General features: G+C 35.8%; 4 protein-coding genes across 12 annotated transcripts; 2 read left to right on the forward strand and 2 right to left on the reverse strand.

Annotated features, from left to right (window-relative positions):
* Positions 1 to 5,255: 5,255 nt before the first annotated feature.
* Positions 5,256 to 6,859, forward strand: ND-ACP (NADH dehydrogenase (ubiquinone) acyl carrier protein). 9 transcript variants are annotated; one of them, XM_017621707.1, is made up of 5 exons: positions 5,256 to 5,341; positions 5,426 to 5,601; positions 6,113 to 6,235; positions 6,310 to 6,435; positions 6,562 to 6,859. In XM_017621707.1, the coding sequence occupies exons 2-5, from the start codon at positions 5,443 to 5,445 to the stop codon at positions 6,739 to 6,741; spliced, it is 588 nt and encodes a 195-aa protein (XP_017477196.1). In that variant the 5' UTR covers positions 5,256 to 5,341; positions 5,426 to 5,442; the 3' UTR covers positions 6,742 to 6,859. The 9 variants fall into 9 exon arrangements, with proteins under 9 accessions (XP_017477196.1, XP_017477200.1, XP_017477195.1 ...); XM_017621706.1 differs by having other exon boundaries at positions 5,267 to 5,341; positions 5,423 to 5,601; XM_017621708.1 differs by having other exon boundaries at positions 5,280 to 5,360.
* Positions 6,860 to 8,114: 1,255 nt separating this feature from the next.
* On the forward strand, positions 8,115 to 8,862 carry msd1 (mitotic spindle density 1). Its single transcript, XM_017621716.1, has 2 exons — positions 8,115 to 8,258; positions 8,315 to 8,862. The coding sequence occupies exons 1-2, from the start codon at positions 8,210 to 8,212 to the stop codon at positions 8,743 to 8,745; spliced, it is 480 nt and encodes a 159-aa protein (XP_017477205.1). The 5' UTR covers positions 8,115 to 8,209; the 3' UTR covers positions 8,746 to 8,862.
* Positions 8,815 to 9,564, reverse strand: msd5 (mitotic spindle density 5). The gene has a single exon (XM_017621717.1). The coding sequence runs from the start codon at positions 9,562 to 9,564 to the stop codon at positions 8,815 to 8,817; it is 750 nt and encodes a 249-aa protein (XP_017477206.1).
* On the reverse strand, positions 9,532 to 11,210 carry LOC108367130 (uncharacterized). The gene is made up of 5 exons (XM_017621705.1): positions 11,005 to 11,210; positions 10,597 to 10,946; positions 10,116 to 10,539; positions 9,934 to 10,063; positions 9,532 to 9,873 (listed from the first exon to the last, which is right to left on the reverse strand). Exons 1-5 carry the CDS (start codon positions 11,011 to 11,013, stop codon positions 9,785 to 9,787), a joined length of 1,002 nt encoding a protein of 333 aa, XP_017477194.1. The 5' UTR covers positions 11,014 to 11,210; the 3' UTR covers positions 9,532 to 9,784.
* Positions 11,211 to 12,803: the final 1,593 nt, after the last annotated feature.

A 12,803-nucleotide genomic window follows, 5' to 3' on the forward strand; every position in this document is an offset into this window, starting at 1 on the left:
CGTGGGCGCCCTTGCTTTCGTTGTCCACCCATGGGTGCGGAGTCAAAGTATCTTTTCACCAGAGAGTCGTCATCCATGCGTACAACATGTCCAATCCAACGCAATCGCTGTATTTTTATGCGCATGTCGTTAAAAAGCTCATACAGTTCGTCATTCCAACTGCTCCGATATCCGCCATACACGAAAACAAAGCCTTCTCATCTTTGTTCGACATCGTCCAAGATTCTGCGCCATATAAAAGGACGGGCATGATGAGAGATTTGTAGAGCGTGAGTTTCGTTCGTCGAGAGAGGGCTCTGCTTTTCAATTGCCTACCGAGCCCAAAGTAGCACCTGTTGGCAAGAGTTATTCTTCGCTTGATCTCCAGGCTGACGTTGTTGGTGGTGTTTATGCTGGATCCTAGGTAGACAAAGTCCTTCACTACTTCAAAGTTATATCTGCCAACAGTGACGTGTGTCCCGTAGCGCGTGGATTCTTTATATGTTGCCAGGAGGTACTTTGTCTTTCCCTCGTTCACCGCTAGACCAACCTCTTTAGCTTCTTTTTCTAAACTGGAAAATGCTGCGGTCACGTCCCTTTGTTTCAGACCTACGATATCGATATCATCTGCATACGCCAGCAGCATCGTTCTTTTGCTATATATGGTGCCGCTGCGATTCAGATTGGCAGCTCTTATTACGCTTTCCAGCATCAGATTGAAAAAGTCGCACGAGAGTGAATCGCCTTGTCTAAAACATCGTTTGGTCTCAAACGGCGCGGAGAGGTCCTTCCCAATTTGGACGGAGCTAAAGGTTGTGCTCAACGTCACTCTACACTATCTGTCACCAGCTTAGTGATAGTGGAAAATTTCTATACTGGCTCTATTCCCGTGTCTGTGAGAATCATTTGCTTCCTTCGGTTGAAAAAACTCAAGTACTATGTACATAGATGTGCAATATACATACGATTTATATACATTAGGGCGGGCCATTTGTTTTGACTATGCGCGTATTTCATAAGAGGATTCTACTTGTAATTCTAAGCAACTTTGCCGAAGAAACCATGGGTCTAAAATCAATTAGGGGTTTGCCATATTGCGAAAACAGGTTTAGAAGAAAATGTGGGAATTTTTACTGTTGTGCCCTCTGGTGGAAGTTTTAAGAAAAAGGGAAGTGCAGAAATGGATACCTCATAGCAAAAAACCCCTACAGCATGTTTTTGTACAAAATTTAAGCAATTCTTTACGACTCTACAGCAAGGCGCTGTGAAACCTATTTTCGCAATTTGGCAACTTCCAGATTGATTTTAGAGCCATGGTTTCTTCGACAAAGTTTCTTCGAATCACATGTAGGTATGTGCAATACGCGCATAGCCGAAAAAATCTCCCTTACAAACTGCCCCGCCTTAATATACCTACATATTTTATTTTCGCAATTTTAAAACTTCTAAAGACAAAAATAATTTACACAAACAGCGTTTTCATTCGTTTTCGCATTTAAATTGATCAATTGGCTGACATTTCATTGGCTAATCTTAATTTTGAACCAGCCAGCTCGAGTGTTTAAACTATGTTTAAACCACAGCCGTGCTCTGAAAAACTGCCCTAAGTCGCACAATTAGGTTTTTTGTTAAGCTTTTTCGCTTAATAAGTATATTTCTCTTTTTCGTTTTGACCATTGCACATATTTATTGCCCCTTTGTCAACGACTACCTCCCAAACGTTTGCCTATCGCAAATTTTACTATTTGCATTATCAAAGAATATAATCACTCAAAACACTTTTCATAATCTAGAAACTCTAAACATTTGAAAAAAGCATCGATGGTTGGAAATTGTTCTAATGTTTTCAAAATACACAGCTTCTAGAGTCCCCCACACGTTTATCTAACTTCTATCACTTTATTTTTCCCAAATTACTTCCTGTATAACTCATAAACTTGCTATTAGTTACAATTAATTTAAAGTGAATGAAGTTCCGCTGATATGGTTCATATGAACGGCGTTAATTTACCACAGAGAGCAGCGTTTCCTTATTTATCAATTACTAAATTTTCTTGCTTGGTATGGTATGCAAAAATCCCGTTTTTCGACAGAAAATCCTATTCGCCATTTTTAGTCACAAAATCCCGAAAAAGGGCGAGATCCCTCAAACTTGTAACACTTGTTTATACCCAGGTCCAGTTCCCATGCCCTGGGAGGTTCCTATGCCTGAAATGCCTGAAGCACAGGAAATGTCAGAAGTGACGATATCATCTGCTTTTGCCCAGACGCAAACTGAGTAAGTCTGCCAGAAATAAATAGTTTCTTACAAAATTATGCTCACATAAGCACGTCAGGACCTATATTTACGCCGATATACATATGTACTAAAGGTCTGCATCGGAATTCAGTTTGCTTCACTGTGAAGTTTTTTTCAAATATGTAAACTACTCATACTTTAACAAAGAGGGCATGGAGGGAAGAGAAGTGAAAATTTTGAGCACTGTATACATGAAAAAAGTACTCAAACAAAATATGTTCCGAAAAAAATAAAAACATAAACAAGCAGTACTATGGTGTTAAACTTCCACAAAAAATATGTTCCTTCACAAGTATTTTTTGAGTATTTTTGGAAGTTTTCGTTTAATAAATACTACATAATGTTAACAGACATGGAAAAACAATGTAGGGAATTATCAAGGCTAATACCAAGCTAGTCCAATACCGAGCAAGAGACAAAAGGGACTCCCACAGCAACACCTCGAAGGAGCGTTTTAAAATATGGGATGAATAAGCATTCCATATGGGTTATCTGCGGATGACCTGTTAAAGAAGAAACGTTATTTTTTACCAAACTGCTTCACCGATCATAACCAAATTGCGATGAACATATCTACTGGAAACCTTCCAAGGATGGTCATAGACCAATAAAAAATTCGACATATCAAAGGCGCGTGCGTATTTGCGGTAGAGCTTTGGAATTCGGTTGAGTGATATATGAAGACAAACCCAAACTTTCGAAGGGAAAATTACGTTATTGGAAAACCTGACACTATGGAGGTTAACGGACCTCTGAGTTCTAAAACCCCACATATATGAATTTTCAGGTTTATTCAATGCATTTTTCCCTGCTTGACGTTCAACTGACCACGAACCTCACGTGATAGAGGCTAACGGACCTCGGATTCGCATTTAGCCTGTCGAATAACATAGGGTTTGGTTTAATATGCATACCTGTGTAATTTTTATCAATATTTGTTTATAATTAAATCATTTTTCTTTTATATTTTACTCACTTCTTTAAGATAAATTTTCTGCGGATCACACGAACGAGAGTTCAAATAATACACAATGCAAAATGTTAGCTAAACCCTAATTGCGCGAAACAATAAAATAAGCCCCCTTTCTTCAACGAATCAAATTCGACAATGAAAATAAAATTTATGAATTTTCTTAACATTATGTTAAATGATAACATTTTGAAAGAAAAATCTTCATAAGTATTCGTATACTTCCTATGAAGTTTTCAAATACTGCTGAATTCAATAAACATACTCAAGTGTTTTGGAAAAGCGAAACAGTGTTTTATGTAGCAGAGCACTGTTGAGTAACATTGCTCAGTTATTCAAATTTATGATGTTCTCTTTTTTTCTTCCCATCTTTTTTAGTACTCTAAAATTCATGTTCCATTTACTCATGTACACATGTGAAGAGTATTTCTGCTGGTATATTTGCAGACCTTTAATATGTACATACGTATGTAGAAGAAAACATTATATTAGTTGTGTTTTTTTACAAATTATCCAGTAACTCTCCAGTAACTTTATTTCTAAGAATTCGCTCTCATAGAAAAAATTTGCAAAAAAGTACGCGAACGCTTTTCCAGTAATAATTTGCAAGTTTCATGAACAGCTGATAAATTGGTTGTTTGTTCGCAGCATATTCCCAATAAAACGATATATTTTATATTTAAATATGTTTGTTTTGAAAATTTCCACAATAAAAATCCACAAACAGTATCCTTATTAGTTTAAATTTCATCCAGCAACATGCGATCAGCTGTTTTTCGTACTGGCAAATTCTTACAAGTAAAAATTTATCCAGTAAAATCCAGTAAAAACTTGCAACTTCAGCTGTCATTTTTCGCTCTCTCAATTTCCCCTACTTTGCAAGTTTTTGCGTACGAAAACGCCAAAACATGAAAATTCGTAAAAACTTTTACTGGATTTTACTGGAAATGAGTAAAAAAACGCAACTATTATTTTTTTATAAGTGCCGGATGATTTTTAGAATTAAATATTTAAATAAGAAGCTAAACGCACAAAACCATTGGGCGAATAAAAACAAAAAAATGCTTAAAACAGTTTCATGAAAAAATTCTTTCGTTTTATTTACGTGGCTTCCTTTACGGGGTATTCGTTTCTGTCTATATGTACCAAACCTGGTGTTTTTTGCACTCAATTTAGTTATACAAAACGCGAAAATTTTTGAGTTTGGTGCTTGGTGCGTTTTTGTTTTTAGTTTGAAGACACCAAATTTGAAAATCTTAAACAAATTGAAGCCAAGTTTATAGCAAGGTTATAGAAACCTTACAAAAATTTGAACAAAATCGTGGCACAGTGACAATCATAACGACAACAAAATATGTGGCAGCACCAAAGAACGTAGGTTTACGTTCTGGACTAATTTCAACTTAAAGCGGTACGTAAACCCGAGTCAGTTGACGCGATCTGTCTTACCAAAGAACGTAAATGTACATTTACACAATACATTAACGTTTTTTGGTCTTACCAAAGCGCCATGTAAATGAAAACTCAACACCGCAGAATTTTTCTGTAGTTGTAGCCCGTAGCGCAGAAATCTGCGGAATTTAGATTTTTCCGTGTCAGCTGATTTCTCCTTCTTTAGATGGTTGCCACTTCGCCAGTTTTACAGATGGTAAAAAGGTATAATTTCCTATTCACAATATGTTTAAAATATTTGAAATTTACTATTGAATAAGGTTTTTGTTGAAAACTAAGTAGTTTATATTTAGCTAAAATCTATTATAGCACGAAAAATTGTAGTTGAAAGGGTAAGTTTATGAAAAGGCATTGATAAGTGGCAACAGTGTAGTAAGCAACACTGAGGGCTCCAGTAATCGACAAAATTCTGCGTATACTGACTGCGTTTAAGTGTACGTTCTGGGTTCTCGACTAATTTCAGCTTTATTCTGGGGGCAGAAATGTGTGTGAAAAAGAAATAGGATATGAAAATGTCACCCTATTCTACAGTGACTGATTTCCGATTTCCCTTTATTTTTTGACATTTCGTTTGTTCACGACTTTTTCTTACCGCAGTTTGATCAGCTCTTGACGTTTTTACATAATATTCCTCCTAAAGGGTCGGTCTTGAATTTCTTGGCAAATAAACCAACTTTTTGTGCTTTAATTTAAAAAATAATAATAATTTATTTATTTTTCAGCAGGCCGGAAGTTATACACAATGTCACTGACTCAAGTCGTACGTAGTTGCAGCCGCTTTGCTGCTGTTTCAAAGGCACTGCGTGCGACCGCCGCAGTCTCGTCCACTGCCCAGCCACAGCTGCGTATGATGCACAGGATTAGTGTCAACACACCTGCCATTAGCATTTTGCTTAATCAGGTGAGTAACTAAACAACGCATAGAGATACAATTAGTGATTTTGAAAAGTACTTTAAAAATGCGTTCAATAAATGCGTTGTCTTAACCTCAAAGTTGGAAAGGAATCGGTGATACAAATATGAAAAAAGACCTATTTCAAGAATTTAAAGATGTTGGACTACGTAATCGATCATAATAATTGTTATGTTTCTAGCAACAGCATAAAATTCCCCAAACAATCATAAAAGTCATATATAGTTGCATGATTTCGCTAGAATGTTAATAAAAATATGAAACTGCTTTAAGCAAAGAAATTGCAACTTGTAAACTAAAGAAGTACTCATGTAATCATTCGACCTGAGAAGTATATACATACTTATTTTTGTTTGCTAAAGTTACAGAAGATTGTAACATGCAGATGTACATACAACCATGTAGTATAAACGTTGATGCATATAGTAATGGAACTATCATATTTATTGTATCATTCTTTAAGCATACGTATTCTATACATATTCTATTCTACATTCAGAATGTTTACAATGCAAAATCCTATGAGGTACGCACCTATGCATCAGCTAAACGCAGTTTGGAGGAAATACAGGATCGAGTTCTAAAAGTAGTCTCTAGCTATGATAAAGTGACCGCTGATAAGGTAATGGAAGCGTTTAAAGGAAAAACTAACATGTTTTTGTTTGTTCTTTTTCGTTCTTGTTTTCGGTTCATTAGAACAAATCTGTATGGCAATCACAATCGGTGCGAAGCTATTCTGCAAAGCCGCCACTTACTCTTAAATTGATCAACGAACGTGTGTTACTCGTATTGAAACTCTATGATAAGATTGATCCTAGCAAGGTAATAAAATATCGATAAAAAGCAGTGCAACACCTTGAAAACATTGACATTGTTGCTGCCAACATTATTTGATTGAACCGAAAACAAGTCTTTCAAACCTTTTATTAACTTCTATTCATTCAACAGCTCAGCGTGGACTCGCATTTCATTAATGATCTTGGTCTTGACTCGTTGGACCATGTTGAAGTAATCATGGCGATGGAAGATGAATTTGGTTTTGAGATTCCCGATTCAGATGCCGAAAAATTGCTTAAGCCCGCCGACATCATAAAATATGTTGCCGACAAGGAAGACATCTATGATTAAGCTATTAAATTTTAGTGCCTGTAAAGGATAGTAATACGAAGAAGTGAAATGTAATTGGATTCAAATTTACTTTTACTGTTAAACCAAATAAATTTAAAGAGAAAGTAAATTAAATCAATTATTGTCTCACTACATAACTAATGTCTGGGAGTTCCCCGCAAACATTCTGAGCGTCATATATGATCCAAGTTATGAGCCAGCACTTTGTGCAAATATAAAAACAATAAAGATTCGAAATTTATATCTAAACTTGTTTATACAGAAATTGAAAATAATTTGGAAACAAAAAATAAACAAAATTTAGCTGCAGCTGCTGGTATTAAATGTATGTATGTACAGTATTTGAAGCTGAATAAGAGTCGGGGCATAAGATCGATAAGGCTCAAAGAGCAACTTAATATAAAAGTCTGAATTTAGTAATTTATGAGGCCAACAAGAGTCCTTCAAGAGACACAAAAGAGACTGAAATGAATCATATATGAGGCCAAAAATTGTTTTAAAAGAGTTCAAACTGAGCCCTATATGAGGCCAATATGAGTTCAGTATGACGTATATTGAGGCTCATTTAATGTATGAATTTAAGCTCATATAAGTCAAGTTAAGCTCATATATAAGTAAGTATATAACTCATATAAACCCAAGTTTAACAATTTGTAGAAAACTAACAAGAAAGTGCAACAAATTTTCACCTTAATTTCAAACTTTTTTCTCCTAAGTGTTAGAATTTTTTCTGAATACAAAGTTTTATAGCCCAATCAATTTTAGTCTGATAATGTGCAAGTTTAAAGTAACTAAAAGTTACCGTTGATCTTTTAGAATTTGTTTCGCCAAAGGTGTTGCGGTTTTCTTCCATATACAAATAAATTAAGTTTATTCATTATATGGAAGCCAATGCGACAATAAAAAAATTCTAAAAAATTAACGGTAATTCGTAGTCACTTAAAATTTGCACATTATCAGACCAAAATTGCAGAGGCTAATTCAGCGATGGCATTTCGACAGATTCTTCTGAAAATCGTACTACGATGAATTCAGCAATATTCCCTAACATTAGATTTCATGCTTTTCTTTTTCACTTATTATGAATACAAGTAATTAAACAAAAAACAAACCGGACTTCAATTCTCATATAAACAATTTAAGAGTACCGTTAATTTGTTCATAATCCAATGATCGGATTTAAAACGAATGAGTATGGAAACACCTTTCCTTTAAAAAAAGAATTATAGAAATCGGTTAACGTGGTCCAAAGTTATGCGATAACATACATAATTTATAACCTCCTCCTTTTTTGAAGTCGGTTAAAAAGAAGCCGATCTTGTACTCTAATTTTGTTCTATCTTTACAACGTATGTAGTAACAACCTCAAATTTATAAAATTTGCAAACCAGTGTACTTCATTGTGATTACTTCGTAATAAGAAGAAGCATTCAGTTGAATTCTTAAAATTTATTGCTGGCTGCTTAAGATGAACAAGTGGAAATCTTGCTTGATGGATGAAATGCTTAGGGAATTAGGTAAGTAATTAACTGCTTTGAATAATAAAATACTATTCAACATTTTCGTTTGACAGCTGTAAGCCGCCAATCCATCGCTCAACAGTCGAGCACAATATCGGATATCATTGATAAGTCGAACAACATTTTACTGCAACTAGAAAGTTCGCGCGGAAATACCAATTCCAACAACAGTTCAAACAACTCTATCACTCAAAAAAACTATTCCTTCAAAAAAGAAACTGTACAGACATTGGCTAAAATCGTTGAAAACGCACCTCAGCTATTCAGTGCCAATATGCAAACACTTGCAGCCGGATTGAGCCAAAATAGTGGCCAATTTGAAGAGTATTTGGAGCATAGTCATCAGCACGCCGAATATTTGGGCAGTGGTGTACGGAAATTGGTAGCTATCGGTGATACGATGTCCCAAATTAAGGCTGTCATTCAAGAGGAAATGGAGGCTGAAGATAGCTCTGATCAAGGCCACTCGCCGTCGAGTGAATGATTTTTGGTTGGATACAATATGTAGCATAATTTATGTATTTAACAATTTAAATTTTAAACTTATCAGTAATTACATATTTGAAATAGTATTCAATAAATATGTTATTAAATTCATGAAGCTTTCAGTACGCGCAGACTGTGCATTTGCAGTGGGCGTGCCATTTGAAAAAATTTCTTGATTTTCGCGTATGTAATTAAGCTCCTCCAGGTTGCTAAGAATCGTTTGAAGTTTCGCTTCTTCTTCAACCGTCAGGGCTTGTTCTGCATTACTGGTGGTTGGCCGCAATTTCTCCAACTGCTTTCCAAATGCACACAATTGATCGAGCTTAGTTTCATATGAACTTGCAAACTCTAGTTGCTGTACCTCTGCCAAAAACCGTGTGAGCTTTTGCTGAAAATTTCTAAAGTTATTGTAGATTTCAAAGGCTGAAGGCAGCTCTGCTGTGTTACGCATAATATTCTGTAGTGAGGTGCTACAAGGTGATTGCTCACGCGAGTTGATCACAGTCATATCACGCGCCAAAGTACAATTCATGCGCTGCTGCTGTTCTCTTGATGGGGGGCGCTTTGGTTTTTGCAAATTGCAAGGATATTCCTCGAATGCTTTGAATATGTCCGCGAAATCCGTCACAGTCGGATTATCTTTCGAAGGAGTAATTTCCGCGTTTATTTCCTTTACCTCACGCTGATAACCCTCATAAAAGTCTGCCAAACTGATTATTGAAGTTTTAACTCTATTTTCTTTGATGTTTTTCTCATGTTCTTTGTGATTTTTGTATATATTTTTGGATATCTGCTCGAAATCGTCAACTTGTGCCATTATCGCTGAATTTGCAATTTGAAAATTTTATTTTATGATCGTTCACAATAGAACCTAAAAAATAGTGGGATATAGATGAGAATATTCAGAGTTGCCAGCTCTTGATGGCCAGAGAATATCAAAATCAGTTCCTTTCAAGACATAATTTGAGGTACAAATCTTCGGTAAAATATAGTATAGTATATCTACATGCTAATTCCGCGGAATTCGTATGTATCTATTAACCGTACTCAGACTGAATGGTGAGTGCAAATTGCCCTTTATTTGGTATAGAGCTTCCATGGTACCAAATTCGGGTATCGACCAATACTGAAATCAAAATTCAATTTTACTAAAACGAAAATATCAGTTATTCCTAAATCAGTATACCTGCATCCCCGGGCTCTACATAAAATGAAAATGATTGACAAACATGATCACATTCAGGAGTTGGTGCCACGATCCAACTTTTGTTGCCTTGAAGCTGAGCTTGCCACATAAGTCGTGGAATATAATCCAACTAAATGCAACTTAACATATTATTCATAATAAATTTTAATATGTGAACTTACATGCATAAAAACTCCTTGCTCATATCCAATAAAAACATAATCTGCGTTTGGCATTTCAGCGTCGACGGGCAAAAAATGCGGACGTGGATAAAGTTTACGCAGTTCTTCCAATACAGTTGGATGGCAATTGCTCCAGCCGACATACCAAGGTGTCTGTCCCGCTGATAAATTAGAGCGTGCGCTCGGCATGGCAAGCACATCACGTAAGGACTTGAAGTCTGAGCGAAAATGCAGGAAGGGACAATCCTCATCGATCGCGCCAGGTATGCGTTCATATAAGTTTTTAAGATAATTAAAATTTAATATCTTCTTAGCAGCCCAATGTGCCACTGCATTTTTTATTATAATTGGTTGTGATGAATACGCATAAGGTGCAAACTCTTCACGTGTCATATTTTGCAAAACCTTTGGTCCAGAAACATCTCTGGAAATGATAATAGTTTAGTACATAATTTCACACTTCCATATTTGTATTAAAAACCTGCAAAATCCGCAATCACTTATAGGGCGCGTTGCTTCCCACACAATATAATTATTGGGTAAAAAGCAACGCACACCCAAGAAGAATGTAATTAGTTCATAGAATACGGGCGTCACTATCATTATGAAGGCTAGGATGCCCAACACGTACCATAAATTTATTTTATTTGGATCGCGATCAGTATCGCGTGACTTTCTGTATGCTTCCTGTAAATCTGCGGTAGTAACTAGGCCCGTGCGTAAGGCGTCATCGTGCAATGCATCTAATTTTCGCACAAAATCTTCACCTAGAGTTTCGCGTGTACGTTCCGCAGCAGGATTTGCATTGCGAGAAAATGAACGGTTCCATAACTTAAGGAAAATTTAAATATTAATGTTTATCAAATGTATTTAGGTAATAACAACATACCAAAAACATGAGGCGCAGTTGGAAAAAAAGAAACGCGGGCACAATTCCGTGCTTTTTTATGGTTATTGTGGAGCAGACTAGCTTATAAACTTTTTTGTTTAATATCTGCTGAAATTGTAAACAATTGGAAGCGTCAAAACAAGACAATTGAACAGCTGATTTATGCTAAGGATGGTAAGGTTTCGTTGAAACAATCGATATGTTCCGAAATAGATTAGTCTGTTCCTTTGAACTTCGAACTAAAACCTACAATTTTACGCTCTAAATGAGAGTAAAAGGAGAACTGATGCAGAAGTGCATAGGAACGCAAAAAGCACAATTTCCTGTAAAAACGTCAGTCGGTTTGTTTACATGTCACAAAGAACGTAAATGTATAAGAAGCGACAACTCGTTACTTTGAAAATGTGCCGGGACGATTTTGACCGTATCTGAAAGGTTGAGATGAGGAGTTCGTCTCCCTTTTGACTCTGTCCGCGGCAGATTTTTGATTTTCGCCTCGAATGCGGAAAAAGCCAACAAAACAGAAGAAAAGCGGCAAATGTGTGTGAATTTCTGTGGTTATTTCCACAAGTGGTTGAAAAACTGTAATTTAATTTAGAAAATATATAAATTATGGTGCGAAACATAGAATATTCAGTGCTTGTGTAAAATACGGAGGTGCTTGTATGTGAAAGTGTTCATATTAATAATAAAAAGTGTTTGTGAGTGCCAAGTGTTTGTCAACAAGTGCCGATTGTTGGCGTCTGTGGATAAAAAGTGATCATTATTGTAAACAAAACCAGTGTACTTTTATATAAAAATGCATTAGTTTAATAAGAAGTCTATGCATTTAAATATGAGTGTACTTATGTTTTGTTTTCATCTGGAAATTTACATATTTAAAGTGTGCAAAAAAAGTTGTGTCGGGAGACTTGATGGATAAAGTGTGTATACGGCGGCTTTATTACAAAACCAATGTTTATAATATACGATAGCATAAGTTTAATTTAAATCTATGCATTTATACATGAGTATGCATACATTTTGTTATTATCGGGCAAGAATAAATGTTTTCCAATTTTTTGTTCATACGCATGCAAAAAATAAACACATAAATGTGAAACATGAGTTGTCTCCGTCTTTCTCACATCCTCCGCCAAAACAAACGCGTAAATGTGAAACATAAGTTGTCTCCGTCTCTCCCACGTCCTCCGCCATCTTTATCTTGACAAATTCTTAAATTCCTGCGAAATGCCGCGTCCTGACATATTTACGGGCATACACATGATTCAATAATACAAGGGTAGATAATTATTGACAGCTGCGGTTTGACACTCCCTTACAAAAGGTTGCATTTGCGAAGGACAGAGAAAGGGCAAGAATGCAATCCCTTGTTGCGAAAATAGTAGTAGAAAAGTACGCAAAGTAGGCAATTAGTAGTGAAATTCCTTTTGTAAATTCTAATGTATTTGCAGGAAATCTGGCATTTTAAACGAAATGTTGAACGTAATATTGATATATCTACGTGATTTACGTAATTTATATGCTATTTAGCTGTATAAAAACTGCAAAATGACTCAAAATTAAAATAAGACTACTATGAGATCGATGTAAACATCCAAGGCTTATGTTTTCATCAGTTAAATATGCTTCATAATCATATATAAGTACACATTGCACAAAAGCTTATACTTTTATTTCACACAAAGCTACACTGTTTCCATGTAAATTTGCAAAGAAGCAACACGGTGCCACTGCTAAGGGAGCGGTGCGAGAGAGACAACTGTCAGTTTATCGAACCTTGTATTATTGAATCATGT

The sequence above is a fragment of the Rhagoletis zephyria genome, unplaced genomic scaffold (genome assembly GCF_001687245.7).
Source record: "Rhagoletis zephyria isolate East Lansing unplaced genomic scaffold, Rhagoletis_zephyria_1.1 Rzeph_scaffold_02553, whole genome shotgun sequence".
Taxonomy (NCBI): domain Eukaryota; kingdom Metazoa; phylum Arthropoda; class Insecta; order Diptera; family Tephritidae; genus Rhagoletis; species Rhagoletis zephyria.

Excerpts from the sequence above, each read along its gene's own strand:
- LOC108367130 (XM_017621705.1), bottom strand. Across the intron at positions 10,064-10,115 it reads AGCAAGGAGTTTTTATGCAT|TTGGATTATATTCCACGACT; the intron begins GTAAGTTCACAT and ends AGTTGCATTTAG. Across the intron at positions 9,874-9,933 it reads TGTAGAGCCCGGGGATGCAG|TATTGGTCGATACCCGAATT; the intron begins GTATACTGATTT and ends TTTTGATTTCAG.
- msd1 (XM_017621716.1), top strand. The coding sequence starts at position 8,210 with ATGAACAAGTGGAAATCTTGCTTGATGGATGAAATGCTTAGGGAATTA. Across the intron at positions 8,259-8,314 it reads TGAAATGCTTAGGGAATTAG|CTGTAAGCCGCCAATCCATC; the intron begins GTAAGTAATTAA and ends TTCGTTTGACAG.
- ND-ACP (XM_017621707.1), top strand. The coding sequence starts at position 5,443 with ATGTCACTGACTCAAGTCGTACGTAGTTGCAGCCGCTTTGCTGCTGTT. Across the intron at positions 5,602-6,112 it reads TTAGCATTTTGCTTAATCAG|AATGTTTACAATGCAAAATC; the intron begins GTGAGTAACTAA and ends TTCTACATTCAG. Across the intron at positions 6,236-6,309 it reads ATAAAGTGACCGCTGATAAG|AACAAATCTGTATGGCAATC; the intron begins GTAATGGAAGCG and ends TCGGTTCATTAG.
- msd5 (XM_017621717.1), bottom strand. The coding sequence starts at position 9,564 with ATGGCACAAGTTGACGATTTCGAGCAGATATCCAAAAATATATACAAA.